This window comes from Squalius cephalus (assembly GCF_949319135.1).
Source record: "Squalius cephalus genome assembly, chromosome: 22".
Taxonomy (NCBI): Eukaryota; Metazoa; Chordata; class Actinopteri; order Cypriniformes; family Leuciscidae; genus Squalius; species Squalius cephalus.
The window spans coordinates 29783599-29795573 of NC_137143.1; the positions used below are offsets into that span (position 1 = coordinate 29783599).

The 11975-nt window shown below is 41.7% G+C and overlaps 1 protein-coding gene across 11 annotated transcripts in view; it reads left to right on the top strand.

The window, feature by feature from the left end:
* Nucleotides 1–11583, top strand: part of camta1b (calmodulin binding transcription activator 1b) — a 275440-nt gene extending 263857 nt beyond the window's left edge. For 7 of the 11 annotated variants that reach the window (XM_079858257.1, XM_079858267.1, XM_079858265.1 and 4 more), the window contains 13 exons: nt 1100–1269; nt 1362–1576; nt 1670–1748; nt 1876–2203; nt 2362–2786; nt 3014–3168; nt 3260–3506; nt 4107–4178; nt 4283–4303; nt 4644–4843; nt 5575–5649; nt 5971–6001; nt 7450–7912. In XM_079858257.1, the coding sequence (XP_079714383.1) occupies nt 1100–1269; nt 1362–1576; nt 1670–1748; nt 1876–2203; nt 2362–2786; nt 3014–3168; nt 3260–3506; nt 4107–4178; nt 4283–4303; nt 4644–4843; nt 5575–5649; nt 5971–6001; nt 7450–7482 (2051 nt within the window). In that variant the 3' untranslated portion in view covers nt 7483–7912. Of the gene's footprint in view, nt 1–1099; nt 1270–1361; nt 1577–1669; nt 1749–1875; nt 2204–2361; nt 2787–3013; nt 3169–3259; nt 3507–4106; nt 4179–4282; nt 4304–4643; nt 4844–5574; nt 5650–5970; nt 6002–7449 lie in introns of all 11 variants that reach the window. The other 4 variants (XM_079858261.1, XM_079858260.1, XM_079858262.1 and 1 more) reach the window with 4 other exon arrangements.
* Nucleotides 11584–11975: the final 392 nt, after the last annotated feature.

Here is an 11975-nt window from a genome sequence, read left to right on the forward strand (position 1 = left end):
AGAGAGAGAGAGAGAGAGAGAGAGAGAGAGAGAGAGAGAGAGAGAGAGAGAGAGAGAGAGAGACAGCCAGCCAGCAGCAGGTGGAAATGACATCATCTGCACTGCACCAACACTGCAGTAGTGTTTGAACAAAGCTGCACTGGAGCTCCACTCAGAGCTGCTCTTTTTGTCTGCAAGGGTGGATGTTTGTGGAGGAAAAACACAGAATCCAATGCATCTGTGTATGTCCATTCATTCGAATTTGATTCGCTTTCATTCAGTATGTGTGAATTGAACTGGTGTCAATATCGTATATGCAAGAAATGTGTCTTGATGTTAGCTGTCACTATAACAAAACAATACATTAAGAGCGTACGTACAAGAACCTGCAAGTCGCTGGAAACCATTTTTTAAGTGGACAAAGGATGTGCAACTAGATACTATTTTATATGGACAGATGTAATGAGAAATAATGACGAATGTTTGAGATAGAGTAGAAATGTCTTATAAATGTCATCTTTGTATTCTTGTTGGTTTTGTACATACCATTTAAAAGTATACCATTTAAAACTGTTTTTAAGAATTGCAGCCTATTTGTACTAGTTATCAAAAATATATATTTTTTTTCGGAAAATAAAGTTTTTTTTTAATAACTTAATCCAAACATAAAAAAATTTCATATAATTGACCCATATAGGGTACCGAAGTGAAATTTGCAACACATTTCACGTCTGTAACGTGACATATTTTCTGAGTTAAACAAGATACTCATCTGGAAAAAATATAGGACGGGACTAATGTTTTGGTATTCATGCCAGTGATTTTCCACCTGCTACAGCAGAATACTGCAGTTGAAAAACCTTGAACCAATGCTGCCAGTGTGTACACACCTATAAATGGCATTGGTGATGTCAGCTGAAAGATTATGAAGACAAATTTTTTTTTTTTGGTATAACATGCACTGATGAATCGTGCACAATAAGACCAGGAATGTGTATTAAGAAAGTAAATAAACTCAATTTTGATTTCATGTTGATTTCAAAGTCCTACTGTGTTTAAAATATAAAACAAGTAGTTTGAAATGTATGCATAGTCTAAATTCTCCTTGTGTTTTATGCAGATAACCAGTTCAGAATGTCCATCCTGGAACGCCTAGAGCAGATGGAGCGACGGATGGCAGAGATGGCCGGTCAACAGCAGCAGCAACAAGGCGGTGGAGGATCATCTGAGAGCGGAGGAACCGGAACAGGAGGAGGAGAAGGAGGAAGAAGCAGTTCTGAACAGGCACAGGTATCCTTTTGAGCTATGCTGTCTTGCTCTAAACTAATGGATATCACCATTAGATGCTTAGAATTTACTTGGTTCTTTATTGTTTGGTGTAGTTCTCACCAGGTCAGAGTCAGAGCCAGGGTCAAGGTCCGGCTGGCAGCTCCTTTGAGAGCCGTGTGGTGGTAGTTTGTGAAAAAATGATGAACCGCGCCTGCTGGGCCAAGTCCAAGCACCTGATCCACTCCAAAACGTTCAGGGGCATGACTCTTCTTCATCTGGCAGCCGCCCAGGGCTACACCACCCTTATTCAAACACTAATCAAGTGGCGGTGAGTATACAGATTGCATACTGGCACGAAATGCCCATATATATTGCATGTACATCATTCACCTGTTCTGTATTGTTCTGTTTGTTTTCACAGCACTAAGCATGCAGACAGTATTGACCTGGAACTTGAGGTTGATCCTCTAAACGTGGATCATTTTTCTTGCACCCCACTAGTGAGTATTGACACTAGGGCATAATACCTGCCAAGTAGTTTTACAATGCTGTTTGAATGAGTTGTTTCATACAGAGCGGGCAGAATATGGCACACAAATTAAATGCAACTCTTCATCATCTCTTCAGATGTGGGCTTGCGCTTTGGGTCACATGGAAGCAGCAGTGGTTTTGTATAAATGGGATCGGCGAGCGCTGGCCATCCCAGATTCTTTGGGTCGCTTACCGCTGGCTATAGCCAGATCCCGTGGCCACACTAAGCTGGCCGAATGTCTGGAAAGCCTTCAGAGGGAGGAGCAGCAGTCAGGAGCACTGACTACAACTGCCAGCATGCCTTTCTCACCATCTACTGAGGCCTCAGCAGCAGAGGGATGGATGAATGTTTGGGGTACGGAGACATCCTCAGTTGGGCTGAAAGACAGCAGCATCACTTGTTCTGCTTCCAGCTCCAGCTCAGGTGAGAACTAGAATCTTTTATTCTGTCAGTTGGTTTGCTTTACATCCATAAAGTTAAAAACAACCTTAAATAATTGCAAGACCTTGCATAGGTCAGGTTGAGTGATTCAATTTGGTCAAGTGTTCTTCCTCTTAGACACTTTCTTCATACCTTTGCAGACTTGAGGAGACCCAGGTCGGAACCATCCAGTTTCTATAGCAGTGTTAGTCAGGGGGACGCCCCATTGAGCAAGAAACACAAACCCAACCCAGAGACCCTTCAAACTCGGCCCAGCAAATCCTGCTCTGCCCCTCTCGGACTAGAAGAACAGGCCCACAAGGCTAAAACGTGCCCTTCCAAACCGAGGGAAGGTACTGTGGAGAAAGAGCAGGGAGATGGTGAGCAGTCTCAGACTAAGCTGGGCTCAACTTGTGGAGGCGGGCGTTGGGGTTCCAGACAGGCTGCAGGACGCAGAGTGCCAACTGTAGGTCTTGGCAAGGAAAGGCTCGCGAACAGACTGAGATTAAGAGAAGTTGCTAGCGCTGGAACAATCTCTGATCTGCGTACAAGCCAAGAGGATCTGGAGAACACCGGAGACCTGCAGGTGAGGCATAGAGATGGTACTTTGACACAAGCAGACTGCCAAAACTGCTTCTTTTGTAGTGCTATAAGTCTGACGGACCTTGCAAAACTTGTACTGGCTTCTGTCTAGTGTCTCAGTGGCAATATTGTTCGCTATCTTATGCATCCGTCCTGTAAACCACTTTTTGGAGCTCATGAACATGTACATTTACTGGTGCAATTTTAAAAGTACCTAACAATTTGTTTCAGAACATGAACATGATGACTTTAGCGGAGGAAGTCATTGAGGCGACGTCTGATCGCATCAAGAGGGAAAACTTTGTTGCATCAGACACTACATTAGATGGTGTTGGAGTCAGCAGCACTATGAGCTGGTTGGCCAGTTACCTTGGAGATGCAGAGAGGTGATTCATCATAAAGTTGATCTGTTCTCTAGAATGATAGTTCCAAACTCTTTGGGTTCTTGTTTGTAATTGTTTTCCCAATCATTCCCAGGTTCCTGTTTAACAAGCCCCTAACTCACTCTCCTGGCCTGGCCTCAGTCCACGGTGGAGGACAGCCAGAACTCGACGGTCCTCTTGGGAAGCTTGGCTTTCAGTCCCCCACTGAATGGACTGCGCTCCTCAACGCCTCCCACAACAAGGAGGAGCGTGACCTGACCCAGCTGGCCCTGTCTGATCCTGAACAGAGAGAACTTTATGAGGCAGCCCGCCAGGTCCAGAACACCTTCCGCAAGTACAAGGTAGGGCAGGGCTTCACCCAGGTGCCAGTCACCAGGTGTCACCTATGTAGGTTATTGGTGGTGTGTTGCCAGTGTTCGTGATGGTCCGGTTTCAAAGGTCTTGGTGTATTGTGTTGTGTTGTATGGTGTTCCTGAACTTAAGGTATATTAATCCGGATCTTTGGAGTCCTGTGACGTGAAAGGTGATATGATTGTTGTGGTGTGCACTCAAAAGGCAGAGATAGGGTCAGTGTTGTAGACAAGCATGGGGAAATTTGCTTGAGCTTAGCATGGCCTTGCTATAAGGAATGATTGCATTGTTCCCTCTATCTATCTGTCTGTCTTAACGGGATGCGCAGATATCCCTGAGTCCACACCACATTGGTTGTTCAGAGCAGATTTCTCCCAGTGTTCTGCTGGCGCGCCGTGCTCTGAAGAATAACCTTCTCCCAGGTCTCAGAGCATATCGACGCAACTTTGCCAGTCTAAGAGGACACCTTGGCCAGGCACAAAGGGAATCAGATGGCATCATCTCTGTGGCCTTGCAGGCCTCCTTGTGAACACTAATCTCTCTCCTGTCCTCTCCACCCTACCTTATCCCCCTCTTCCCCCATCCTGCAGGGTCGTCCGCTTCGGGAGCAGCAGGAACTGGCAGCTGCTGTCATTCAGCGCTGTTATAAGAGGTACAAACAGGTAGGCCAACAACACTCAGAAATCTCTGTTTGTACACTTTTAAATGATCAATTATTAAACGGTTTACAAAAATACCTTAAATTCCTTCCTCTCTCTTTCTCAAGCTGACATGGATAGCCTTGAAGGTAAAACTTTCTGCTTCATCTACACCTTCTACTGCTTTAAACTGGACGTTTGTTAGTGGTGCTTCTTAATCACTGTTGTTACTATCTCCTATACTTAAGGTTATGGATTTGAACAAAACATGTAGTGCTACAAAGATGAATGCTAGCTCATATCATGCAGCTTGCTAAGAACGGTTTAGTTATTTAGCTACTTTTCCAAGCATCCTGACTTGCAATGACCCAGCTGAAAACAACTTAGCAACTGTCAGCCACCCTTATTATTAGCCAAGTGGTAGTTTGCTACAGATCTTGCTCTCTCTCTCTCGTGTGACAGAAGATTCTTTCTCTGTCTTCTTGGCAGTATGCACTTTATAAGAAGATGACGCTGGCCGCCATCCTTATCCAGAGTAAATTCCGCAGCTACCACGAACAGAAGAAGTTCCAGCAGAGTCGCAGGGCAGCCGTGCTGATCCAGCAATATTACCGCAGCTACAAAGAGCTCGGCCGGCCGAACCCGCGCAGCCGAGCCACTGCAGCTGCACTGGTGCAGCACAAACTCAGGTACAAAGCATTCGTACAGGGCAAACCTAGTGGTTAAAAACCTATGGCCTAGTGTATAACAAATCAGAATTTATAAAAGGAACTTGGTGTAATAAACCCACACTGTTTTTGTTGTGAGCACTTTGGCAACTTCAGTAGTCAAACTTTCCATCTTTATATTATTCTTGCATAGGAAATAAATGGCAGGAGGTTATGCATGCATTTATTGAGTGTCATTGCACCTCAAGTTACTACTAAGGGACTGTTGCTCTAAAATGTACTGTCGTTTTGGATGACTTACTAAGTACTTGCCAGCACTTCAAATGTGACTCACTGCCAAATCAGTGTTCTGAAGAATGGCAGCATTCAAAACCCTCCTGTTTACTTTAAGAGACAATCTGTTGTTGAAACAGCGCCAGTCGGACCCCGGGAAAATATTTAATTCACTAACAGTTCGAGTCCAAGTACACATAGAAGCATAATTATTTTTGTATGCCATTTGTTGTCACATAACCTGTTGCAGCAATTGCAGTTTGATCCTTAATTGCTGACATTTTATGGTAGAGCAGCTTATTACTTTTTCTGTATACTTGGGAGTAGGACTTGAACAAACTCCTAATCCTAAGTATTAGCGCTCATCTTGTCCTGCATCTCGCCATAGCGGAACTTTTTGTACATGCATTTTTCTTCTAGAAATTTCTGGTTTTATTTGCAAGTGTGCATAACCACTCATGCTAATCATTTTGTTTTAGAAGCAGTTTACTGACCAAGAGACAAGACCAAGCTGCCAGAAAAATCATGCGGTTTCTGCTGCGGTGCCGTCACAGGTAGGCCAAAGGCCAGAGCTTCCACCAGGCGCATTGTGTTCCTACGGCCCTGATGTTCTTCTAGCTTGCACACAACTCACACTATGGTATACTTTCACCTTTTAGATGAATCAGTTTTTTTAATATCCTGCTGTTTAAAAGGGTTAGGGGCACATTTCTCTCAGTCACACCAACACGATTGCCAGGAGTCATAGGATAGCACCTTGGTGTTTTCATGGCTCTGTTAGAAAGCCCTATTGTGTTTGGTCCCATTTCCCCAACCCAACCGTACCTCAGTGTGTACTAATAGCTGTCTGGTGTTGTTTTGCTGTTTATGCAAAGCCCCTTGATGGACCATAGACTATTCAAACGGGTGAGTGCAGCCTCAGTAAATCAGTTCGTACCCCTTGATTTCTCTTCTTTTATCTCTCTGTCTCTCCCTTTTCTTTCATCTAGTTCTCCGTTTTCTATGTCTATGTTCCTTGATTTCGGACTCTACTGTTCCCTATGACTCTATCTCTCCTTTCCTTCCCTCTTTTCTTTTATCTTATTTTCTCTATTGCTTTATGCCTGCATGCATGACGGCTGACTGGAGCCCGAGTTGACTGAGCCTTATATGAGAGAGAGAGGACTATAGATCCAACTAACAAATAAATATAGATGAAGCATTAATGGCAAAACTAACAAAGCACTCTCCCTCTCTCTCTCTCTCTCTCTCTCTCTCTCTCTCTCTCTCTCTCTCTCTCTCTCTCCCTCTCTCTCACTCTCTCAGTCTCTCCTTCAATCCCTCTATCTTCCCAAAAGTCTCCTCCATCTCTCTTGTAATGAGGATGCTTATGACAACACTAAGGACTGCTGGGTAGTGCATTTGGCAATTGCATGATGCTAAAGATATGGAGGCCTTGCTTCTATCAGGGCATGCTTATAATAACAATCCTTTCTTTATGGAAGAGAAAATGTCTTGAATGCCTGGCTGCCTGTTTTATACATCTCTTTCAGCTTTTATAAGCTCGATTTGGGGGCTGAGGGTTGGACGGGGGGTCAAACTGTGAGCTAAAGATGTGTTTGGGGGTTTAAAATGTCTTTAAAATGTTGGATACTGTAGAAGTATAACATGATGACAAATATAAATATTTCATTAAGAATTTGATGTAATTTCTGTGATGTATTGTGCATGAATTGTCACACTTTCTAGGTTATGATCCTATAATATTAGTGTTAAGATGGATGGTGTACTTTGGATTTAAAGGCCAGGTTTTTATTCATTTATAATAGTAATGTGTTTGCTTTGTAATCTGATTGTAGACTCTTAAATGTAAAAAGTAGATAAAGAAAATTATTTTTCCCACAGATTTATAAAATGCCACAATTCTATTAAAAGACATTTGTTCCATACAGCAGCCAAAAAAGATTTGGACACTTAAATCCCACTTAGAAATGTGTGAATGTCATTGGATTAGAAGCAAAAAATCAAACCAAGTATCTTGAAAAGTGTGCTTGTACTATCTGTCTTAAAAAATGAATGATTCTTGCTTTGATTTTATTGTTATCTAATGCAATGACATTCAGACATTAAGTGTGACTTAAGTGTCTAAATGCTTTTTAAGCCGCTGTATCTGTGTACTGTGTTCCTCGAGGCTTTAAAGGTCTTTGTGATTAATAGCGGGGTATATTTGTTGTCCTTTGCTGATTCCAGTGAGGATACACTAACGAAACTGGCAGGTGTATTGGCTAATGGTCTGTGATTCCTCTGAGGGCCCAGAATGCTTGTGATCTATCAAGGCTAACCCTACAATACTCTGTTTTTTGGTCTATTTTCAGGGCGAAAGAATTGAGAAAGGCCAAGGAACATGAGAGCGCCGCAAAGAGCCCCGTCGCAGTGTAACATCTCCGAGCGGACTGTTCTCTTCCTCTTCACTGCGTTTTTACGAGAGACGAACAATTTACGAAAAAAGCAAAAATTACACGAGAGGTGGAACACGGAAGATCATCGGAAATGCGACGGTTGAACTCTAGACTGATTCTGCTCCTGCATTGTGTATTTTCTCGCTACGGATGAACTATTGGGGAAATATGACATTATCTTCATGGCATTTTTGCACTCTTCATAGATTTTTTTTCTTTAGATTACAAAAAAGGAAAAAAAAACGAACGAAGACCAAGGAGCAAAGGCTTTTTATTCCTACGACGCTTGTAAAATATCACGCGACACGAACAGATCATAGAAGGCAGAAAAACGTCATGCTGGAAGGCGCTTCAGATTACATTTTTATATTTTGAAAGGAAAAAAAAATACAACAACAATCAGTTTGGGAAAAAAAAAAGAACAAAACCTAGAAAATGTAAACCAAAAAAAGGCCTCATTTCAGTGACCATATGCATGCAGAGTATTTGAAATCTCCACGAATCTTTGTTTTTGCAAATGCTGTCCGTTCATTCAAAGGGAAACCTTCATATGAATGTAGATGGGGTCAGGGCAAAAATGCTGGGTTTGAAATATCAGTGTCTTACCTTTGTCTTTATGGGGGTTAGGGGACTTCTGACGACAACTTGGGGAACTGAAGCAAAGCCCTCTGGGTAACCTGTTTCGTGTGCACTGTTTTCGACTTTCTTATGGGTCCTTTTCTTAATGTCATTTTTGCTGGCCTGACTTTGTGTGTCCTGTGTTTGTTGAATTGAATCTGGATACAGTGCATGTGTTTGAGCGAAACGCTCCTGCATGCTGACGTAAATGTTTTGTGTTTTATTTTCATTCATTCAAATTGGTGATATTGTGGCACCATCAAACTAGTCCGTATAAGCCTAGCCCTATGTTGCCTGTTTGTTTCCAAATATATTGTTATAAAGACTATTATTTTTATATAGTTCAGTTATTTATTTTATTTGCATTATTGTTTTTGGCCTTTATTGTATTTTGTTTTTTTAATTGTGTGGGCTTAAAACCTTTTAAAAGGTTTGAAATAATCTCCGGACCTTTTTTAATGTGAATTGTTCTATCAATTGTGCCACAGCGCCAGACATATATTTGCAAAGGTTATCTTCCATTTGTGTGTGCGTGCGTGCGTGCGTGCGTGTGTGTGTGTGTGTGTGTGTGTTGTGATACGTTTCTTCATTGTTACTGTTTGATTTCAAAGAGCTCCAGAAAGCCGCCACAAGCTTTTCCATGGAGTTTCACTGAACATTGCCTTGACTTCTTGACTTTTTGAAGGGTCCCTATACAGAAGCTTAAAAAAAAATCCTTATTTTTGACTATTGAGGTGTCCCTGTACATATCGAAGATGGGTGAAGGAACATTGATAGCCAGAAACTTTTTCCGAAGAGGATTGTATTTAAGAATATATAGTATTTTATTCATAAATTGGATTATAACACATTAAGAGACAAACTAAAAAAAATCTATTGTATAGTTTTCTTTGAACACCCAAGATGTACGGTTGTATTGTATGTAAATATTGTAAATATTGGTTGCGAAGAAGGAGCCATGTGCATGAAACTTTAAGACATTGAACATAATGTAAAGATAAAATGTAGTGGCAATGGTCTGTAATACGATTTGAGCAACTTCACTATAAGACTTTCTTGGAAATGTTCTTTCACAGAGCATTCTCTGAAGCATGACATGATTCACGATAAAACCGTAGATTTAGCGGAAGAGCTAAACAAATCCGTCAGACACAACTGGATCTTTCTTTTTCAGGGTTAGCGAGAATTAAATAGTGTTTTTTGTTGTTGTTTTTTTACCACTGGTGACCAGAATCCAGTTCTACAGGACATAAATAAGCTATTCCTTTGAGAAGCAGATTTTCACAGTATTGGGAGAACTAGTACTGAATGACCAAACTTCACTCATGCACCCTACAGTTATAGCTGTGATACAGAGGATGAAATGTCTCCACGGTTTTTGTCTTGTACAACATGACTAGAAAGTGTTCTCACATTTTACCATCTACTTTAACTCAACATGAGTACTGGATGGAGTTAGCAGGATTAAAAGTAGGTCATGCAATTAAAAACGATATTGATTTGAGGGTTGTGAATGGTTATTTCAAGCAGGCGATTCCCACACACGTGATTCCATGCTTGTGTCACATCTGAAATAGGAATCAAGGGCGTAAGAACGGTCCTGAACGTGGCTCGAAAACCGTCATCAGAATCTACAACTGCCATGTGTTCACATTACTCTTATTCATAGCTTTATTTTTGATTTCTTCATTTCTTGGGGGGCTGCTACCAACATTCAAAAACCCCATGGTCGAGTCACGCCAAATCATATTGATTTGATTTGTACTTTTTGTTCTTTTATGCTCATGTCAGCTATATGGAATCAAGCGCGACAAGGTTCACAAATTTCCCTGAAAGAAATTTGAGACTAACCGACCCCCTGAATTTCCAAAGCGATTTCAGCTGACGAGAGGCATCATTTTAACTTACACCAGCACATTTTGCCTGTTAAAAAAAGAAAAGAAGGAATGTGGTGCTTATCTATAGTTGCATTTCAATTCCCCACATTTAGATCCATTGTTTTAGAAGTTTCCTCGTGATCTCAGAGACTCTGTATCAGTATTATTATAGAAAGTGCCTAAAAATTCAACCAATATCAGGAGAGTGTTCCTAAAGAAGTCGACATGAACCAATTGCTCTGTTTTTTTTTTAATGGTATGCAACGCTAAAGGCTGGTTTTACTGTCCAAACAGGAGCCCAGGTCTGTTTCCTCCTCTCAAACTCCCTTTTTTCACTCCTTAAATGTGGATGCAGAGTAAAGGCACCTGTCATTTTGTCCCCCACTCATTCTCTTTGGTTCACATTGCGTGTCCTAAAGCGAATTTGAGTGACCCAGTAACAGACTATGCATGCTTTCATTATTTCTTTCATTTTGTGTACTTTTCTTTCTCTTTTCCACGTCTGATCTAAACTGGGCCAGGAAAGTAGGACGTGCTCGGGGAAGTCGGCGCATTATGTAATCATTTAGTCCGGAAACCATTGCCAGATTCAAGAGCACAACTCCTTGCAAAGCTGGCCGGCGAGTTGGTCCTTTACATCCCTTTTAATCCACATCACATTCATCCAACATTAAACTTCAGGAAATTATAAGCGAGAGTCAGAATTCACCAGGAAAAGCTGTTTATGGATCACCGGGTATATGTATCTCAGTAACTTTCTGTTTGGGTCGCTCATCTTGGGGAAGGGAAAAATCTGCCTCCCTTTTGTAGTTTTACTCAGGGTGCTAAAACAGGGAGAGGGTGTTTCGCATGGAGACTAGATTAGGTTAGCTTAAGTCTCCAGGTTCAGCTCAGAATCAACAGGAGAAACCACTGGGAATATGTACATTACTACAGCGTTCACTTTGTTACAAACCACTGCTTTCAGAGACAGACTGTCACTCGGGGAACAGGACAGACCGTGTGTGTGTTTATAGAGTTTTTAGACCATTTTTCCAAAACTGAGCAGGTATCATCGTTCGTGCAGGTATCATCGCTCATTTAGTATTGCCATATCCCCATGGGATTGGGAATGCATGATAAGTATACCTCAGCGCCAAATACCTTCAGAATAAGGTGGGAGATCCCGTCCTCTTATGAAACAGCTCAGTACTCGTGCATCTACGTCGACCGGATCATGCTTTCCGTATTTTTGCATCAGATAAGAGAAATATGCACTTTGTACAGCTCACCATCCGAGTTGAATTCCCTCTCCAAGCCCTGGTACGTTATAAGCGTGTGTGTGATGAACACACGAGCACACGTGAAGGTTTTAGCTGAACGAGGGAAAACACTACTGGTGCAGTTGGAAGTTTGTACGATGTCCTAAATCCTCTCTTTGGAACTCCAGAAATGCAGGTTAGGCTTAAACTGAACCGAAAAACCACTCGATTATAAGCTTTTCACTTACAAGTACAGAGCAATAAACACTTTGATTTTAGCTGAGCTCTTTAGGTTGAAAGAATATGGATAAGTTAAAAAAAATTAAAAAACGGGGAAAAAAAAAACATTGGGACATGCTTAGTTCACTTCCTCTTATGCAATTACAGGTACACAGAGAGAGGTGTTCAGTGGTCTGTGGACATTGATTTCATATTCCCCAGCCCTAATGCACGTTTTCATCATTTTAAAATGAAGATAATAAAAAAAAAAGATAAAATATGAGCCCATATTTCTTACAGGGCAGTGGGCTTTCAACACTCTGCATGTTAAGCTAGTATTAGACCTCTGTTTCCCCCTCAATCTCTCTCTCTCTCTTTCTCTTTCATGCTTTGTGCCCTTCGTATCCTCCTCCTCTTCCTCCTCCAATGAGTTTTGCCTCATGTTCTGTTTTCTCGGCCGTCTCCCTCTTTCTGTCCTTCTTGTGAG